At 44.5% G+C, this 16,136-nt stretch overlaps 1 protein-coding gene across 1 annotated transcript in view; it reads right to left on the minus strand.

Annotated features, from left to right (window-relative positions):
- The window catches only part of DCUN1D1 (defective in cullin neddylation 1 domain containing 1), a 16,624-nt gene continuing 525 nt past the window's right edge, over positions 38-16,136 (minus strand). The window contains exons 2-7 of the mRNA XM_021396996.1: positions 9,598-9,814; positions 8,313-8,481; positions 7,635-7,765; positions 5,062-5,144; positions 4,742-4,838; positions 38-3,336 (exon numbers count right to left, since the gene is read on the minus strand). Of these exons, the coding sequence (XP_021252671.1) occupies positions 3,257-3,336; positions 4,742-4,838; positions 5,062-5,144; positions 7,635-7,765; positions 8,313-8,481; positions 9,598-9,814 (777 nt within the window). The 3' untranslated portion in view covers positions 38-3,256. The remainder of the gene's footprint in view (positions 3,337-4,741; positions 4,839-5,061; positions 5,145-7,634; positions 7,766-8,312; positions 8,482-9,597; positions 9,815-16,136) is intronic.

Here is a 16,136-nt window from a genome sequence, read left to right on the forward strand (position 1 = left end):
CACACGCAAATAAAATCTACAGAGACGTCTGGCAGCATTATTTAAATCAAGTGTGAATGACAAAAGTTTATTAAATGCATTCTTAAAAAATTATATTTTTCTTAAATAAGGAGATCTCTGCAAGGAGTTCAGTGTAAAACAGTTCTGAAGCAATTCATAAGTTACGCATTAACAGGTTGTTCAATAAAAAAAAGTCACCTTATGGTACTGTAGTCTTTAACCCAACTTAACTTACTTAAACAAATGCACTGTGTGTGGTGTCTTCCACTGCATGCTAGGTAATGTTAATGCAGCATAGCAGCTAAGATCAGCTCCACTCGGTACCTGTAAACATTCAGCATAAGCAGTAGGCAACACATTGCATCAGTTCATAGATACGTTCTCCCCAGGAAGACTCGCCCGCCCGCGAGTGTGTGTTTTATGCAAGGGACGAGTATTCCACACTTGTCTGTTGTTAAAGAACAGTCTAGAAATGCCTTACCAATAATACACTGAAACAATGCATGAGAAGACTTAGTCATGGCAATTTCATTGGAGCTTTATTGCCTCTGTTGGTAATGCGAGGGATTGGAAGAAGTTACATTTGAACTTACAGAGATATGTAAATGATGTGTTTTTTTGTTTTTTTTTTTTACTAAATATAACCTTGACATTAAGTGTTTTATATCAGGGCACTTCTAATTTTGTACATATTTAATGTATAAAAACAGATTATAAACTTGGTGTTTACCTTTTTTCTTCACGTTTGGCAAAGTTAAATTGATCCACTAAGGGGCGGGTATCAGATTGAGGACATGAGCACTTACCAATTAAAGCAATCCAAGTAAGCAACTGTCTGCATTCTTAAAAAAAAACAAACCAAACCAAATAAGATACAAAGGAAAAAAAAACCCCATGGCCATATCTGAGCACTTTGCAGTACAAAATATTCTCTCACCAGGCAGTTTGTCCTTAGAACAACACCCTGTTCAATCAATGCTTCTTTCAGTTCAGTTTTCAAAAACTTTTAAGATGCCATCATAGCACCAATAACCTTTTTCTGCAACATAATCCAAGTTTTATGTATTTCTTTATAATTACACAGTAATTATAAGCACGTAGTACCAAACTGATGACAACACTATTTCGTTGAAAAGATCTCGCATTCAAAAGGAATATTCTTTAAAACACCACGGCCTTATGCCACTACCCAACCTCAGACTTCTTTTGAGGGACAAGTCTGTCCTGGGCCGAAAGAACCGAGTCGGCTCTCATCCCAAACACAGCGAACGTGAACAAATCCATCTGAAGCCGGACCAGAACCCTCAAGACAGAGAACAGCACGCACCGATAGCTCGGCGAGCTTTTTCCGCACACACGCCCACCCCTCATTTCAAGTCCCCATTTCTATTTACACAAAACTTAAAAAGGAAATACTGAAAGCAGCAAAACACACGGGTTTTGGCATAGCCAATTCCAGTAGCTGGAGAAGCTCTGCAGTGTTTCTGTGGAACCGTATTCTTGAAATAAATGCACAGATGGGTTTTCGTCCAAGGGCACTGCTAGAAGGGGAGCTAGCCTCGCGGTCAAACCTCAGAGAATAGAAACCAACGTTTTTAGCAATTTAATAGTCTTTTTTTTTTTCTCCCCTAAAATCCTTTTAGCATCTGCATAGAAGCGTTCTGCTGCTCAGTGCAAGTACCGGTTACTATTTCAGAACTCATTCTGGCCTTACCGTGGGACTGCTAGCACATGGACTCACACCTCTAACCTTCATGGTAACTATAGGCTCCCTGCTTTCCCAGAGCAGCTTGTTTTTACAGAGGAGAACTGATCTCAAGAGAACATCTCTTCCCAAGTAACAAGGAGGAAGTAAAAGACCATGTTTAACACAACAGCAGCTCAAGAGCTCTTGTAATATTAAAAATAAAGGATCGCATCTGATACAAGCCCGTCCTGAACAAAATGAACTTGGTTTAGTTAAATGCAGTAAGACAACAAGAAGTAGTGATGAACCAACAAAATAACTTAAGGAAACAAAGCCAGTGTAGTAGTTTGTATCTGATCTGCGTCTGTCTGGAAATGCTTTACGCTTCTTTTCTGTATTTGGCAACCACAGCGAAATGTCCTTTTAAGGAAAACTCAACAAAATAATTAAAGATCGGCGTCATCCACAGCGGCAGTACCTAAATGTCATGAAGATTTAACTTACTTCTCAGAGTAACGGTTTCAAAACCAGGTTTCATATCAAACACGCCATCTCCTCCTTAGAGCGGGGCCATTTGCTTCTTCACACCTCAAGCATAAAAGTTCCATGCCTGAATTTAAAACACCGTGTTGTGCAGCAAACGGTAAGACACAAATTCAGCATATTCAAGTTTTACATTTCCACACAAATGAGAAAGCTTTCCCGTGCCAGAAGCATTTCAAAACTGCAACGAAATCTATTTCCTTAGACAACAACCCAGAGAATATTAGAATCTACCCTTCTGCACGCGGCTCCTCTCACCGGAGGCCGACTGGAACACGCACCGCGGCTGCTGTAAGCGCACAGGAGTTGTGTGGTACTTCAACTGTTCTCAGGGTCAGTTGATGTACAATCAAGCCATGCAGACAGGCACCTAGACACCCCAGTATCAACCACCTGAAGTTCTCCCGGTTCTTTCTGTAACTGTTTTTACCGGACGCTCAAACTCACACAGACGATACCTGCAGTTTTCCAGAAAAGGGAAAAAAAAAATTTAATTAAAAAAAAGCAAACTCGGACCCAGTACGCTTAAATATGTCACTCTTAAAGGAAGTGCTGTCAAGACTGTCTTTGCAACTAGCCCCAAGTGAATATTTAAGGATTCTTTTAAAAACTGTCCTGATGTTGAGCTGTCTAATTCAGATGCCGTACAACAGTTGTCTGATGATGACCAGCATTGTGCTTTATGTGAAACCAGAAACCTCAAAATAATTATAAAGCTTCTCGGACTTATGGGAGCTGAAACTAGGGCAGTCCACAAAAAAGAAAAAAAAAATCATCCATGATGAAATCCACAATGTTGGAATTTTAACGGGCAGGAGTGGTCCAGACTAGAAGAAAAGCCCAAACCACCAGTAGAAGGATGAAATATGATATGGTCCATGATGTATCCTTAAAGGTTTGTCTCAACCCTCAGCCACACCGTGAGGATTGATCTTCAGTTCAGTCCAGCCAGCAGAAATTGACTGTGCAATTTTCCATTTCAGGTATTTGTACAGACTATGTACACTCTATAAGGGTCCTTTAGTGCTACACTGTTGTACTTTTTGTCCCAGCAATTTGAGGGCGTGCAAATTCCACAAAGTCATCAATAAGAACTGGCCATGCCCCTAAATGAAAAGAAAGAAAAAAAGAAAAAGAAAGAAAGACCAAAGCATAAGAAATCAGTTTAACAAAGGTCTTTTTTTAGAGCATTGGATCTAAAAAATGTATTTACTTCACAGTCTTAAATAGTTTCAAGCAAGAAATTATTATTTGGCTTACTTGCTTGAAACACAAACGCTGGTTACAGATTTCTGCCTGCCTTTAAACCCTGCTGATAGAAATCCCCTTCAAGGGTAACGGCTGCCTTCATCTTCCTGACCAAAACAAAAATTCTACCTTAGAACTGTACTGTTGTCAGAACCAGAACTCCAACTCGATCATCCAGGGTGGCAACAGCTACTTACAAACCCCGGGCGTCGTACGGGGCAGCCCATGCTGTAAGCTGCATCCAGCACGCACAGCTCGCCGTGCGGTTTTGCAGGAACAATGGGCACACGGGGCCGTACCCAAAGCCAACAAAACGCACTCTGACAGCCAGTGCCCTAGAAAACTGGTATTACACTGCACTACATACCATACTCCTTATCAAGAGGCAGTTAAAATGCGCATCAATATCCAGCATATTACGGGTAGCGATGTCCAGATTGCTGCTACCAGTCACGTAAAGGTCCAAGTAATGGTGGGTGTTTGAGCTCCTTTCCTGAGAACGTTTTTATTCCAAATAACTAGAACGTGTTTTTCTGCCCTTAGCCTTTCAAAACCACGCTGACTTATGGCTGGCAGTAGTCCATTTGCTTAATGAAAAGGGAATGAGAACCATTCAAAATTATTAAAGCTGTAGAAGTTTGCTCCCCCATGCTCTGGAAGTACAAGTTTAGTTCCCTCCACTCCACGGCTGATCTGCCACCAAGGACTGACTGTAATTAGCAGTTCTTGGCCGCAGATGGACTGGAAGAGGAAAGATCAGTACAAAAGTTTACAAGAAACACATTGTGTAGGAAATAACTTCTGTTCAGGAACCGCTGTGTTGCAGCCAGCTTGAGTATTATTACATGCCCGACCTTCATGCAAACCAAAATAAGCAAACTTTGAATGTGTTCTAAGCTAAGAAATGCATTATGTACAAGGAAATGCACAGGCCACCAATCAGTTACTTGGTTGAAGATGCCAAAAACTGCACTGGCAGAGAACCCATGTTTTAAAGTGAACAGATGAGGGGCTTTCCTCAAGAAGAACAAATTAACATCTAAGCTAACAAGGAAGAGAGAAACCAGGTTTAAGAAAACATCAGCACCTTTTAAACCTGCAGTAAACAGATGATAACAACATGCATCACAGTAGCTCTAGCTGGGCTTTAGATCACCAGTGATCTTCTAATTCCGCTGCTATTGGACAGCTGTGCCAAAGCAGATACACAGTAATAAGTGCAGCGTAACACAGAAGTTAATGAAAGAAAATGGAAATTTTTACCTTCCTCATCATAGTTTGACATATCATCTGCTATCATTGTACTAAAGTCTAGAAGAAGGTTCCAGGTATCCTTAGGTATTGATCTTTTATGATGCTCCTGTTTGTAGGGGTGGAAAAATTATATATAGAAAAAAAAACCATTAAAAATCCACACATAGAACCTTTTTGCTCTCCCAGAACATAACTCCCCGCATGCACCATGAAGTGCAGCAGCAGGGATCTGTGCCAAAACAGCCCATAGCAACGCAACAACAGAAACACATTTATCTCCCAGGTTTGGAAATTACTGCAGTCCAGATTTTGTAAAGGTTTAAACTTACCAACAAAAATTTGTTCCACAAGTCTAGAAATTTAAATCTTCCATTAAGTACTAAATTCCAGTAGGCAATGGCCATTTCTAAATCTGTAATATTAAAATACATTACTCTTAGAGATATGCATTTCAATACATCACCTCAACAGGAATCTAACACTAAGATGAACTGCATGGTCATTAAGGTACAAAGATGAATCTAATGCAAACGTACTCATGGAACTTCTACAGAAAAGACCATAAATAAAACTGTTATATAAATATGTTACAGATTTCAATATCCCCACTCCAACATGGGATTGAAAACCGCCCATATTTGTATTTAATGCATCCAAAACACAAGGATATTCCAAATGCTTTCTGCTGCCTGGCTATACTTCAGGGACAAGTCAGTGAAATACCTGTCTCAGAAATTAAACAAACGCAGTATTTTGTATTACGGGCTGCTTTGTTTCACTGATACATGAATAGAATCTATTCCATTGCCTGGTCATGGTTTCCCTTTCAGAGCGTCACTGTTACTGGTGCTGGCTTTGTAACACGGCCTTATCAAGTGCTCACTGCTGCCATCGTGTTTCTCTTTGGCAGACTGTTCATTTGAGCACCAAGCACTGCACAAGCAGATGGTGGGGTGCACTTGGGCGTTTCAGTGTCCTCTGAAGTTCTCACTCGTTTTGAAGCTGTTCCTCAGAGCGAGCGAGGAAGCCGATAAGCAAAAAGGAACAGGAGCAGCGCGCTGCCCATCGGGCATCTGCACACTGCTGCCAGCAGTGGGTGCTGTCAGAGCACGGCAGCTGGGCACGAGACTCCTTAATGAAGCCAAGGGCAGGGGCAGCCTCGCTGGGATTTGCAGGAGGCAGAGCTGACACACGTTCACTGATTGTTACTGACACACAGTAACGCGTTGGTTGCTTAAATACCAAGTATGTGAGCTCTAGAACTCTACCTAGCATCACCTCCTCTGCCAGGAATTAATGAGGATCTCTGCAAGGCATAACAAAACACTGATCTTAACTGAATTCAGTATCCATCCTAAGAAATTAAAATAACTACGAAACGCTGCCTAAGAGACCTCGCCCTTCAGAGCTCTGACACCTTTTTGCAGGACATCTTATCTCTTGTAACATAAGCAGCCCTCTTCTGGAAGAGGAGAGAAGAGGCATGCGAGCAGCTGCGCCTCAGGACAAAGCTGTGAGCCACAACACAACACAAAAGCAAAACGAAAACCACCCCCTTCCCTCCCAGCTCCCCAGCTATTTAACAAACACACACACCAACAGGCAGGTGCACCTCAGAGCTAGAGCCAATAGCAAGCAAAGTCTGAACTCTGCATTGCTGGAGGGAAAACAGAAGGTGTCTGGGAGAGCTCCTGAATTGTTGGGTATCTTTGATATTAAAAAGTTCTTCTCCAACAGCATAACGGCATTGTAATGCTTCCTGACCAAATAATGAATAAAATCTATGGAGTGTTTGCCATCAGCTGCCCCGGGGTGGGATCTCACACTAAAGGCTTCAGCAACGGGACTCAAGGAGCAGATACAAATCAAGCAGAAGTCCACACAGTCACTGAATACATGATATCTGAGAACAAGGCGTAAGGGCGAGCTATGTCTCTCTTTAGCAGAAGATTCAAATACAAAAGCAAACTGAGCTTTCTGCCAAAAGGACAAGCTGGTCAGGGACACTTTTCATTGCAGAGAAAAACAAGTTTACTGCTAAGGAAGAGCCTGCTGGGCTCTCAGTACTGGGTATCTTCTCAACAGTAGAACAGTTAATAGTCACTGAGCCAAGAAATACTGGCTACAGCTAACATCTCAAATATACCGTACATATACAAATGAGCATTCTGGGTGCTTAACATTACCGCCTGAAAGATTATTTTGTCTCTTTTCTTTCTGAAGAGACAGATTTACGGTTTGTTCAATTACTCAGAACTATGTTGGGTTTTTTTTCCCCCAAAATGATTTTGAATAAGTGATCCTTCTACTTCACCTCCCATGTAATGAGAAGCACCATCAGCACGAGAGCTCTGCGACTCAGTCTGTTCACTCGGTGCACGGAGGAAAGGTGCTAGGGAAGCACCATGCACCAAAGGCACAGCAGCACCCGAGGGCATCAAGCCCGGGGTACAGAGATCGACTTGCACTATTCAAATCCTACTTTGCAAAGATATTTGCATGCATTTTGGTATCACAAGAGACTCCATACGAGTGCATTTATACGGAAATCAGTTTTACAGGTTAAGTTTACCCTATCTGTGAAAATTCAATTACTTTGTTTAGTGCTGCAGATTCTAAACGATGTAATTATGACTTTAATGTGAGACCACACTCCTTTGTGCTTACTGAGAATTTCACATGCTTCATGAGAGAATAAACCCTCCCGTATAATTCTGTAGTCTGTATTAATTATGCAGATATTTCTGTCAGCTTGGAGATCTGACACTGACATCCACCTTTCACATACTGAGCTGCATTTCATCCTGAGGGTGGCGAGCGTTCAGCCTTCCTGAACCACAGCACTGCTCTCATCAGTCATCCCCGTATCCACGCACAAACCTTTATGGTTAGGAATACATACCTAAACCTTTCTGTCCCGGATTCTTTGCAAAGTTGAAAGTAAACTGATAAAAATCCTTAAATCTTCCTGGCTCTTTTAACTCTTGTTCCATTTTCGGAATCTGAGCCTTTAGTTTTTCTATGCTGTCACATCTGCATTTTAAGAAGCACATTTGCGTATTATTCATTTTGCTATAACATAAGAGATACAACGTGAAGAATTCCTGTAACATTACCACAGAATACAATTATCAAAACAGAAATCAGGAAGCCTCTAACTGGTCTGTGTTTAGATAACTATTTCATTCCTTTGCTGTTACTTCTTCATGTTGCCCATTGCACACACTGATCCACAAGATTATTAGAAAAATGGGATAAAGATTATTATATTCACATTATGCACAGAAAACTCAGGTATGCTGCACCACAGACCAACATCCCCGCTTTACCTACATGAATAACTCTGGCAGCTACCTCCTGCAACCAAAGGCAAGGAGCACTCAACGCCATTGTCCTTTCATTGGTCACTGTGCTTCCAGAGCACGGACAGCAGAAGCATTTTTACAGAGGCAGACAAGTGATGCCAGACTCTGAAAAACCCCTGAAGTCGGAGGGGACAATGCGATTCTGAATGCTTCACAAGAGGACTGTTCCAATTCTGGCCCTGGGTTACACTCAGTACCTAACACCGCACACTTACCCAAGCTCAGTCATCCCATCCATGAATTCCAGCTTTGAAAATTCACACTGTGTTGCAGCTCGGAATTTCCATGCAATGATGAGTACGGTAATGCTGGCTGGGTCCAGAGCTAGATCATCACAAAACTGCTGTATACCATCTATACCAATTTTATTTTCATCTTGAGGATCTTTGGGATATAGAAATAAGCGTCAAGAAAAACAGAGACTTTTGAAATAATTGAGTTACTCAGCAAGAGTGGAAGAGAAACAAGCACTTTCAAGATTTCCAGCAAATGCTCTTAGAAGTGAATATTTTAAAAAGCAAAGTTAAGTTTTTTTATTTTCAACGCTTAAGCCTTAACATTTGAGGGCGTTTCAACAATAAACCTTCTCATACAATGAAGCTTATTTGATTTCACTGAGACAAAAGCACCACAAGCATTTGGTTTCTGTCTAACGCATACGACGTTGACTCATTGCAGAGTGAACAGCGCTCCTTCCCGTCACTGCCTAACCCACCGACATCTCTGGGAACTATCACAAGCAGCTCTGCCGTGTCCATTCATAAGCTGTTCTGAAACAGTCACCAAAGCTCCCCATACTGTACCAAGCTGACATCAGCGTTATGCACTCTCTGGCGTCACCAGCACGCATGAGATTGGCCGTGGTAACCTCCAAGAGGAGAGACACATTGCCCCGTTACCGACTGCCGCTCAGCCACGTGCACGCCTCCTTCTGCTCTGGAAGCAAGATGCTCACACTGCAAGTGCACCAACAAAAATCTACTAACGCAAGCCGACAAAGACTTGAGGAAAATGGTATTTGGATTATGCACACACATGAAGACTGACAGAAAATACAGCAGCAGTCATTTATAGCTCTCCTAAGCGTTCTACTGTTTTGAAGTCACCTTGATGTTCTTGGTGGGACGCTATCAGCTGAACACTGCCCGTATAACATAAAATACTCTATTATTTTCTGCTCTGTTTGCAACACTGATAAAAATCACAAGCTGAGTAAAAATTAAGGTAGAATCAGTCATTGGTATGCAGCCTTCCACTTTGTCAGGAGTGAGTCCCGAGCTTCCCCCAGAAGGAATACCTAAATCCACGTTAACCACTGCAGGTACTCACCGCATACACCGTTCCAGTTCCAGATGCTAACCTTGTACACATGGATATATACATGTAGGGTACGTAAAGCAACTTCATGTCATCTTTGCAAAGCAGGAACCTACATGTATTTCCCTCCCAACTCACGCACTGCAATTAATAATACCTATAATGAGGAAAAAAAGCTCTCACCTTTGTATCTGTTATATAGTTGTTCTAACTTCTTTCTGTCCAGCGATCCTTTAACGCTCTCTCGTATATAAAGTTCAGGATTTTGGAAGAAGTTGTCTGTTGCAACATCCAGCTTCCAGTCATTCTGAGACAGACAACTCACCGCTGTCTTTTCACTAGATTGCGTGAAGACCATGAACTGACGCACTTTATCCTTCTGCGATGATTTCAACTTGTTCTAGCAAAAAGAGACAATACAGAAACTAGAAATGTTTTAACGGAAGAAAACATCGCTACCGTTCATTTTTTTTAAATCGTTGCCCATTGGAACCTTCCCCAGCAGTCAGACTGACTTAGAAAGAGACACTTAAAAGCAACACTTTAGAAACCAACAACTACTCAACCACAAGATAGATTTAATTTCATACGTGCCCAGTTTGCTGAGCAGCGTGGCACAGTCAGACTGAAGGACGCGCTGGATCGGTGCGAGGGCTGCATGTACAACAGCACAGTGCACCAAAGCATCTTGTAACAGCAGATGTTCTAGCTTACCTTTCTTCTAGGTAATTTACGTTGGAACAAAACTGAGTTGAAGCATCACAGAAACCATACTGGCAAAGAAATTAAAGAAGTTAAACATGGGTGTTCTTCTGCACACCTGGGCACAGCAAACTCACATCCAGGTGTAAGCAGGGGCACGTTTCTGTTTAAACCAATGCACATAAAGGCACGCAGTATTTCCAGGAGGTGAGTTACACAAAGCTAAGGGCAGATCGTGAGAGAGCAACATTGCAGCTCTTGCACTAAATCCGAGTTCAGTTCTGAAGTTCACACAACACATTCAAAGCAAAAAGACCCCTAATGGGGAAAGCCTGACTTCTCAAGCCAGGACTGCACACACATTTCACAAACACAGGTCACCTTACAAATCTGCACAGAACATATCTTCCATTCATTATTATAATTTCCCAGTACAAGACTCCTTCTCGGGGGTAAAGGCAAAAAAAGAGGCAAAAATAACATCCCAGAAGCTATGAACTATCCTCAGCCAAAGCAGGAATGCTTCAGGAGAAGCGCGAGCTGGAGCTCAGAAAGCAACCAGCATCCAATCACGTCACTATTAGAAAAATGAGCTACAGCTTGAGAGCACAAACCATAAAACTCAGAATCAAATGTTTTCTGCGTCATGACAGTGAATAGGAGCACGGCCATTGAGTAGAGCAGTTAAAGCATCAGCTTTAGAGTAAAACCATTTCCAGATACACCTTTTCTAACAAATAAATGCCCACATAAAAAAGACTAAATAGGATCTCTTCAGAAAAAAAAAAAAAAAGAAAGAAAGAAAAGCAAAGAAACCACAAGAAATCCATCCCTGAACCAAGGCAACCCTGTGCCTAGAACGCTGGGCTGAAGCTAGAACTCCAGCACACGCTCTGCACACTGCAGCACACGCTGCCGGGCTGTGCTCCTCGGGAAGCTGCAGCGCGTCGCTTCTTCCCCTCAGTTTCTCACAGGGACCTTTTGCCACAGAGATGGTGCTGAAGCCCGGATCCTCAGGTGCGGCGCTGAGCTCCCATCGCACAGCACCTCCTGACCTGCGGCTCAAGCTTCCATGTGAGCGAGACACTCACGCTGACGAAGCCAGGCGGAATGATTCCCAGGCACAACGAACGGATCCTTAGCTGCAGGATTTAAAAACAGACTGTGCATTCAGACAGGCAAAAAACGAACCCCTGAATGCAATCCCAAAAGAAGATGAAACCATCTCAGGGCCATGCCCGCACCGATCAGCAGCTTCCCCAGATGAGTTCCACGCAGCCAGGCTGCTGCACTACAGGCTTTCATTTTTTTTCTTTTGAGAAAGCTGATGCCTTTAATCATCAGTTTTTTTCCCCTTTTTTTTTTTTCCTTCAGATACGCAGACACAATTCCAGGCAGCACCACTATCCTGTACAAGGTGAAGAAAGAGGCTTTGTTCTGCCCCGCTCCTGCAGGAATAGCCCTAGAGCCGCGCGGCAGCACAGCGCGCAGGGAGCGGCACTGCCAGAGCTCGGCCACCAACACCACCAGGGCACGGCGCCGCCAAGGCCGCCATGTCAAGGGACAGCACGACGCATGGGATGGAGCCTGCTCTGCGACACAAACTAAAGCCTGGTTATACACAAGGTCTTCCCGTGCCTGGGGTTCCCTAAGAACACAGAATTAGCCAAGCAGCTAATCACACAGCAGCGCACGGCATTTCCTAATATTTTAAGAGCAATAAATCACACTCTGCGGACTGGAATAACTATTTTTATGGGTCAAACACGCGTTTATTTTTGGTGAAGCCCCTAAGCCCTTGCCACGCGCTGAGCGTTTCCCCAGCAGCCTGCCAACACGGGCGAGATGCTCACAGCCCGGTGACCTGACAGCTCTTGGAGGCCTCCTGCAGGACAGCAAGAGATGCAATTACTGCTGAGTCTTTATTACCCCATTATAGCTCTTCTTTCATCATCAAAAACCCACACTTGGATTGGGAACAGGTCTCCGGCCACTTGCACTTCCCAGGGCTATTTCCAGAAGCCGAGCTCTGGCAGTCTGACTGTTTTAAGTGTGCAGTACAGACGCCACAAGCACCTATAACCCTTGCTCTTGTAGTCATTGGGCAACAGATCCCTCACACGGCAGCTGTGTGTGCTCTAATGCAATGCAATCCACCCGGAATACCTCAACTTACTGCTAGTTAAAAGGGAAGATGTTTTCATTTAACAGATAAGTTTCTTGCTAAAACGTACAGGTGAAAACCAACAGAAAACAGACACAACACATTTTCTATTAAGGGTAAGGGTAGAGGAAGGATCCAGGTTAGCCAGCCCGCAAACACGTTTGTGGCACCACGCTGCCTTGTACAACAAGGATGTCACTAAGACACAAGCTCCCTCCACCCAGGGCAGTCCGTTTTCCCATTCCAGGCAGAAACAAACGCTAGGCCTGATCTGCCAGCCCTGATTACATGGTTCCTTTCCCTCGTCTCCAGCATTCAGTTTTCAGACACCTCGGCCGGAGCCCAGCCCTGCACAGCGCTCACCGACGGATGGGCTCCTGGATGGGGAGCACGAGGGCTCCTGGTGACGTCCTGGGAACACCACCCCCGGCCTGCAGAGCCCTGGGATTCCCGTAAATCGCTCTTCTTGGACTTTGCTCAAAGGCTTTACATGGCTGCCAGGCAAGCGGTGCTCAGCCAGGCTGAGGTGTCCCTGCCCCACACCCCAGAAAGGCATTCCGTCCCGTCTCAGCAGCAAGGCCTGCCTCTTACCCTCCCCCCCCAGCCGCTGCTGGCAGTGCCTGCCCCTCACTAGTTCTCCCAAGCTGCAGGAATGTGAGTGATGTGACATCTGCGCTTTTGTTTCAGGCAGGACTCAAAGAAAAGCCTGTTAGGTTCTCATGCATGTGACAGGTAAAAGCCTGGTCTAAAATAGCATCGATCTCCACGAAGCCCAGACTTCTCTCCTAACTGCGTTTCAACCCAAGCACAGCACCGGGCTGCGGGACGCACCCGAGCACTTTCAGAGGACCCCAGCGATGTGGGCTCAAGCACTGAACAACTCCAGTCTACATGGAGAAGAATTTGTGCACAAGGGCCTTGCAGCTCAGGGCTGTCACTTCTGTCGCGTCTCTGTGCACTAATGACACTAATGGTCAAGGGAATACTCCTCCCTCCTGTGTCTGCATCGCTCCACATCGCGCTAAATCCAAAGGGACACATGGGATGCCTGCAAATAACCTGTTTCCTGCCTGCAAATCCACGGCTAAAGATTAAAAGGCAAAGCCATGCGTATTCCAGCTTGTTTGATAAGGAAACAAAACTTAATACAACTTTTTTCTGACAGAAGCCTACAAACGCGCTGCATTCCATTTTAATCCACCACCTGCAATGACACACATATACTACAAAAACATGCGAAATCCAAGCTGACAACATAAACAATTAAAGCAAATACCCACACTTTCTGTTTAACACAAACAAACATGGCCATCCACTACATCTTTCCACAGCAGCATCCTCCCAGAGAAAGGCCATGGAGAGGAAGGCAGGAGGGATCTTTAAGCCGCTATTTCAAACTGACGTGGAACCCATTTGTCTGCAGTGGAACAAAAGCAGCCAACACATACAAGGCCTGTTGTCATATGTAACCCAAGGGGAAAATCACAAGCAGCACAGTAAAGTTGCATCTTACACCCTCTAAAGTTCTTTCAGCGGATAAAATAATTTTAGAACTTGCACACGGGCAGAAAGTATTTAACAGAAGAGCTGCACAGAGATATCCAGAAGTATGCAGCACTTGCAATACTGCTTTAAGGTAACTCACGAGAACTCACAGAACATCAGGGATTGGAAGGGACCTCGAAAGATCACCTCATCCAATCCCCCTGCTGGAGCAGGAGCACCTAGGTTAGGTCACACAGGAACGCGTCCAGGCGGGTTTTGAATGTCTCTAGAGAAGGAGACCTCCCAGGGCAGCCCGTTCCAGTGTTCTGTTACCCTCAGATAGCCCAAAAGGTAAAGGAAACACTCTAAATCAGGGCTTTTTCAATACAGTTTTGAAGAAAAAAAAAAAGGCACAAAACACAGCTGTCAGCTGTTCAGCATTCCTAACCCCCAGCCAGGTTAGAAGCTCCGTTCAGCTGCTTTCATACCTTCTATTTGCATTGGCACCACAAAACATGTAAAATATCAAGAGCTACATAATGAATTTCACACCTTGCTCTTGGAGCAGCTTGTATTCCCCAGTAATTTTTTCATGGCTCTAGTTAAAAGTGAATCTACATGTCAGTTCAAAGGGTTCTCTGGTGAGCTGGGAGAGGAAACGAGATCATGCACCATCTTGTCAGCCGCCCCGACTGCTCAGTCCTACGCGCAACGCCAAGAATCCACAAGTTCTACTACAGGAGAATCAAAAGGAAACATTTCATACCAACAAACTGCTGTAGCCATGAATATGCACTGTAAAAAAAGAGCCTAGCAGAACAGCTCACCGAGTTAGACACCACATAACAACGTGATGAAGTACGACAACATTACAGGAGACAACGTCAGATGTTTCAAATTCGGTATTACAAGAATTTGGACTTCCTGTCACCTGAAGTTCATAATAAAAAATTAAGTATTTAAAAGCTGCTGCCTGTCATCTATCCCCACTGCAGTGTGCAGGTCACCCTTTCACCTGGCTGGAGTCAGCGAGCACAGCGTGGAGAACACCTGCTTGCACAGTGCCCAACAGCTGCGCTTGGGGCCACAACTACAGAGCTCAGCTACACACCATGGATCACCGTGCAGACAGAGCCGAGGGGAGGGATTACCTGCTGCTCCTTCAGCCAGGTGCTTCCAAGACTATACAAATAGAATTTCTCGCTATTTCTCATGAAAATATGTTCTTCAGCAGAATAGGCTTGTTGTTATACTGCCATAATGTTTCTGTAATACTGCCGCTTACAACAGCACTGCTCAATTTCTAACCACACAGCCAACCAAAAATAAATGAACACGCAGCTGGTGTCCTGCGCATAGGTTCTGCATGCCGACACTGGGTATGCCATCAGACGGCTCTAGGAGACTTTTAGGGGGAAAAAAGCCTTCATTAAAAGTAGCGTAACGTTACCAGATAACTGTTATTTGAGACAGCCCCGTGAACTGCAGAATTACCATGGGACACCTCTACAGACTGAACTTCAAACTTCAGCTCCAAGTTCCCATTAAAAAAATCTACATAAAACTCCTCAATTAGAAGTTATATTGGTAACACAGTGACAAGTTTATTAGAGGTCTATGTACCACACCACTAATTTAAATCCTGGCTAACCAAGTTTTTATGCCAAGAGAACTCCATCAGCAAGAGGTGTCCTTTCTGTTTTTTTTTTTCTAATATACTTTTAACACTGCTTGCCAGGAGAATACTAACTGCAGCATCAGATACCCTCGTACCAATACGTGTGTGCCCACAGCTTCTCCCCTTCCTTCCCCAAGACAACTCAGCTCCTATAGAAAAACTGCAGCACTCCAGCTGTACAGATGCAGCTAGAACTGTACAGCCTCTGTACGCAGAGATGGCCTTAAAGCGTGGCTATAACGTGTTCTCTTGGGTGCATTGTTTTGTGTGCAAGAGTCAATGCAGACCCCCTTACTTAGGGATACGGAACACGGTTATCTCCAGTTTAAGCAAACAAAACGGGTAATTTTTGTTCCAGTCACCGCGGTTTCCCTCCAGAGTGGAAGGGACAAAATCAGTCCGCGTGTGAGCCTGCAGCAAACCCTTAGCTATCAGGAAAAAAAAACAATGCGGAGAAAATGCGGGATAGATAGGCGCTCCTTTACGGCGCACACGCGAGCAGGACGCTACCGGAGCACAAAGCAGTCACCCCGAAACTCTCCGAGGCGCCCTCAGCCCGGTACGGCTCCGCACGGCCGCGCTCCCCGCGGGCTGACAGCGCTCGGCGCCCCGAGCCAGCCCCGCTCCCAGCAGAGCCCCGCTCGGCTCCGCTCCCCGCGCTCACCCCGACCCCGGGCACGGCCCGAGCCGCCG

This window comes from Numida meleagris, chromosome 4, assembly GCF_002078875.1.
Source record: "Numida meleagris isolate 19003 breed g44 Domestic line chromosome 4, NumMel1.0, whole genome shotgun sequence".
Lineage (NCBI taxonomy): Eukaryota > Metazoa > Chordata > Aves > Galliformes > Numididae > Numida > Numida meleagris.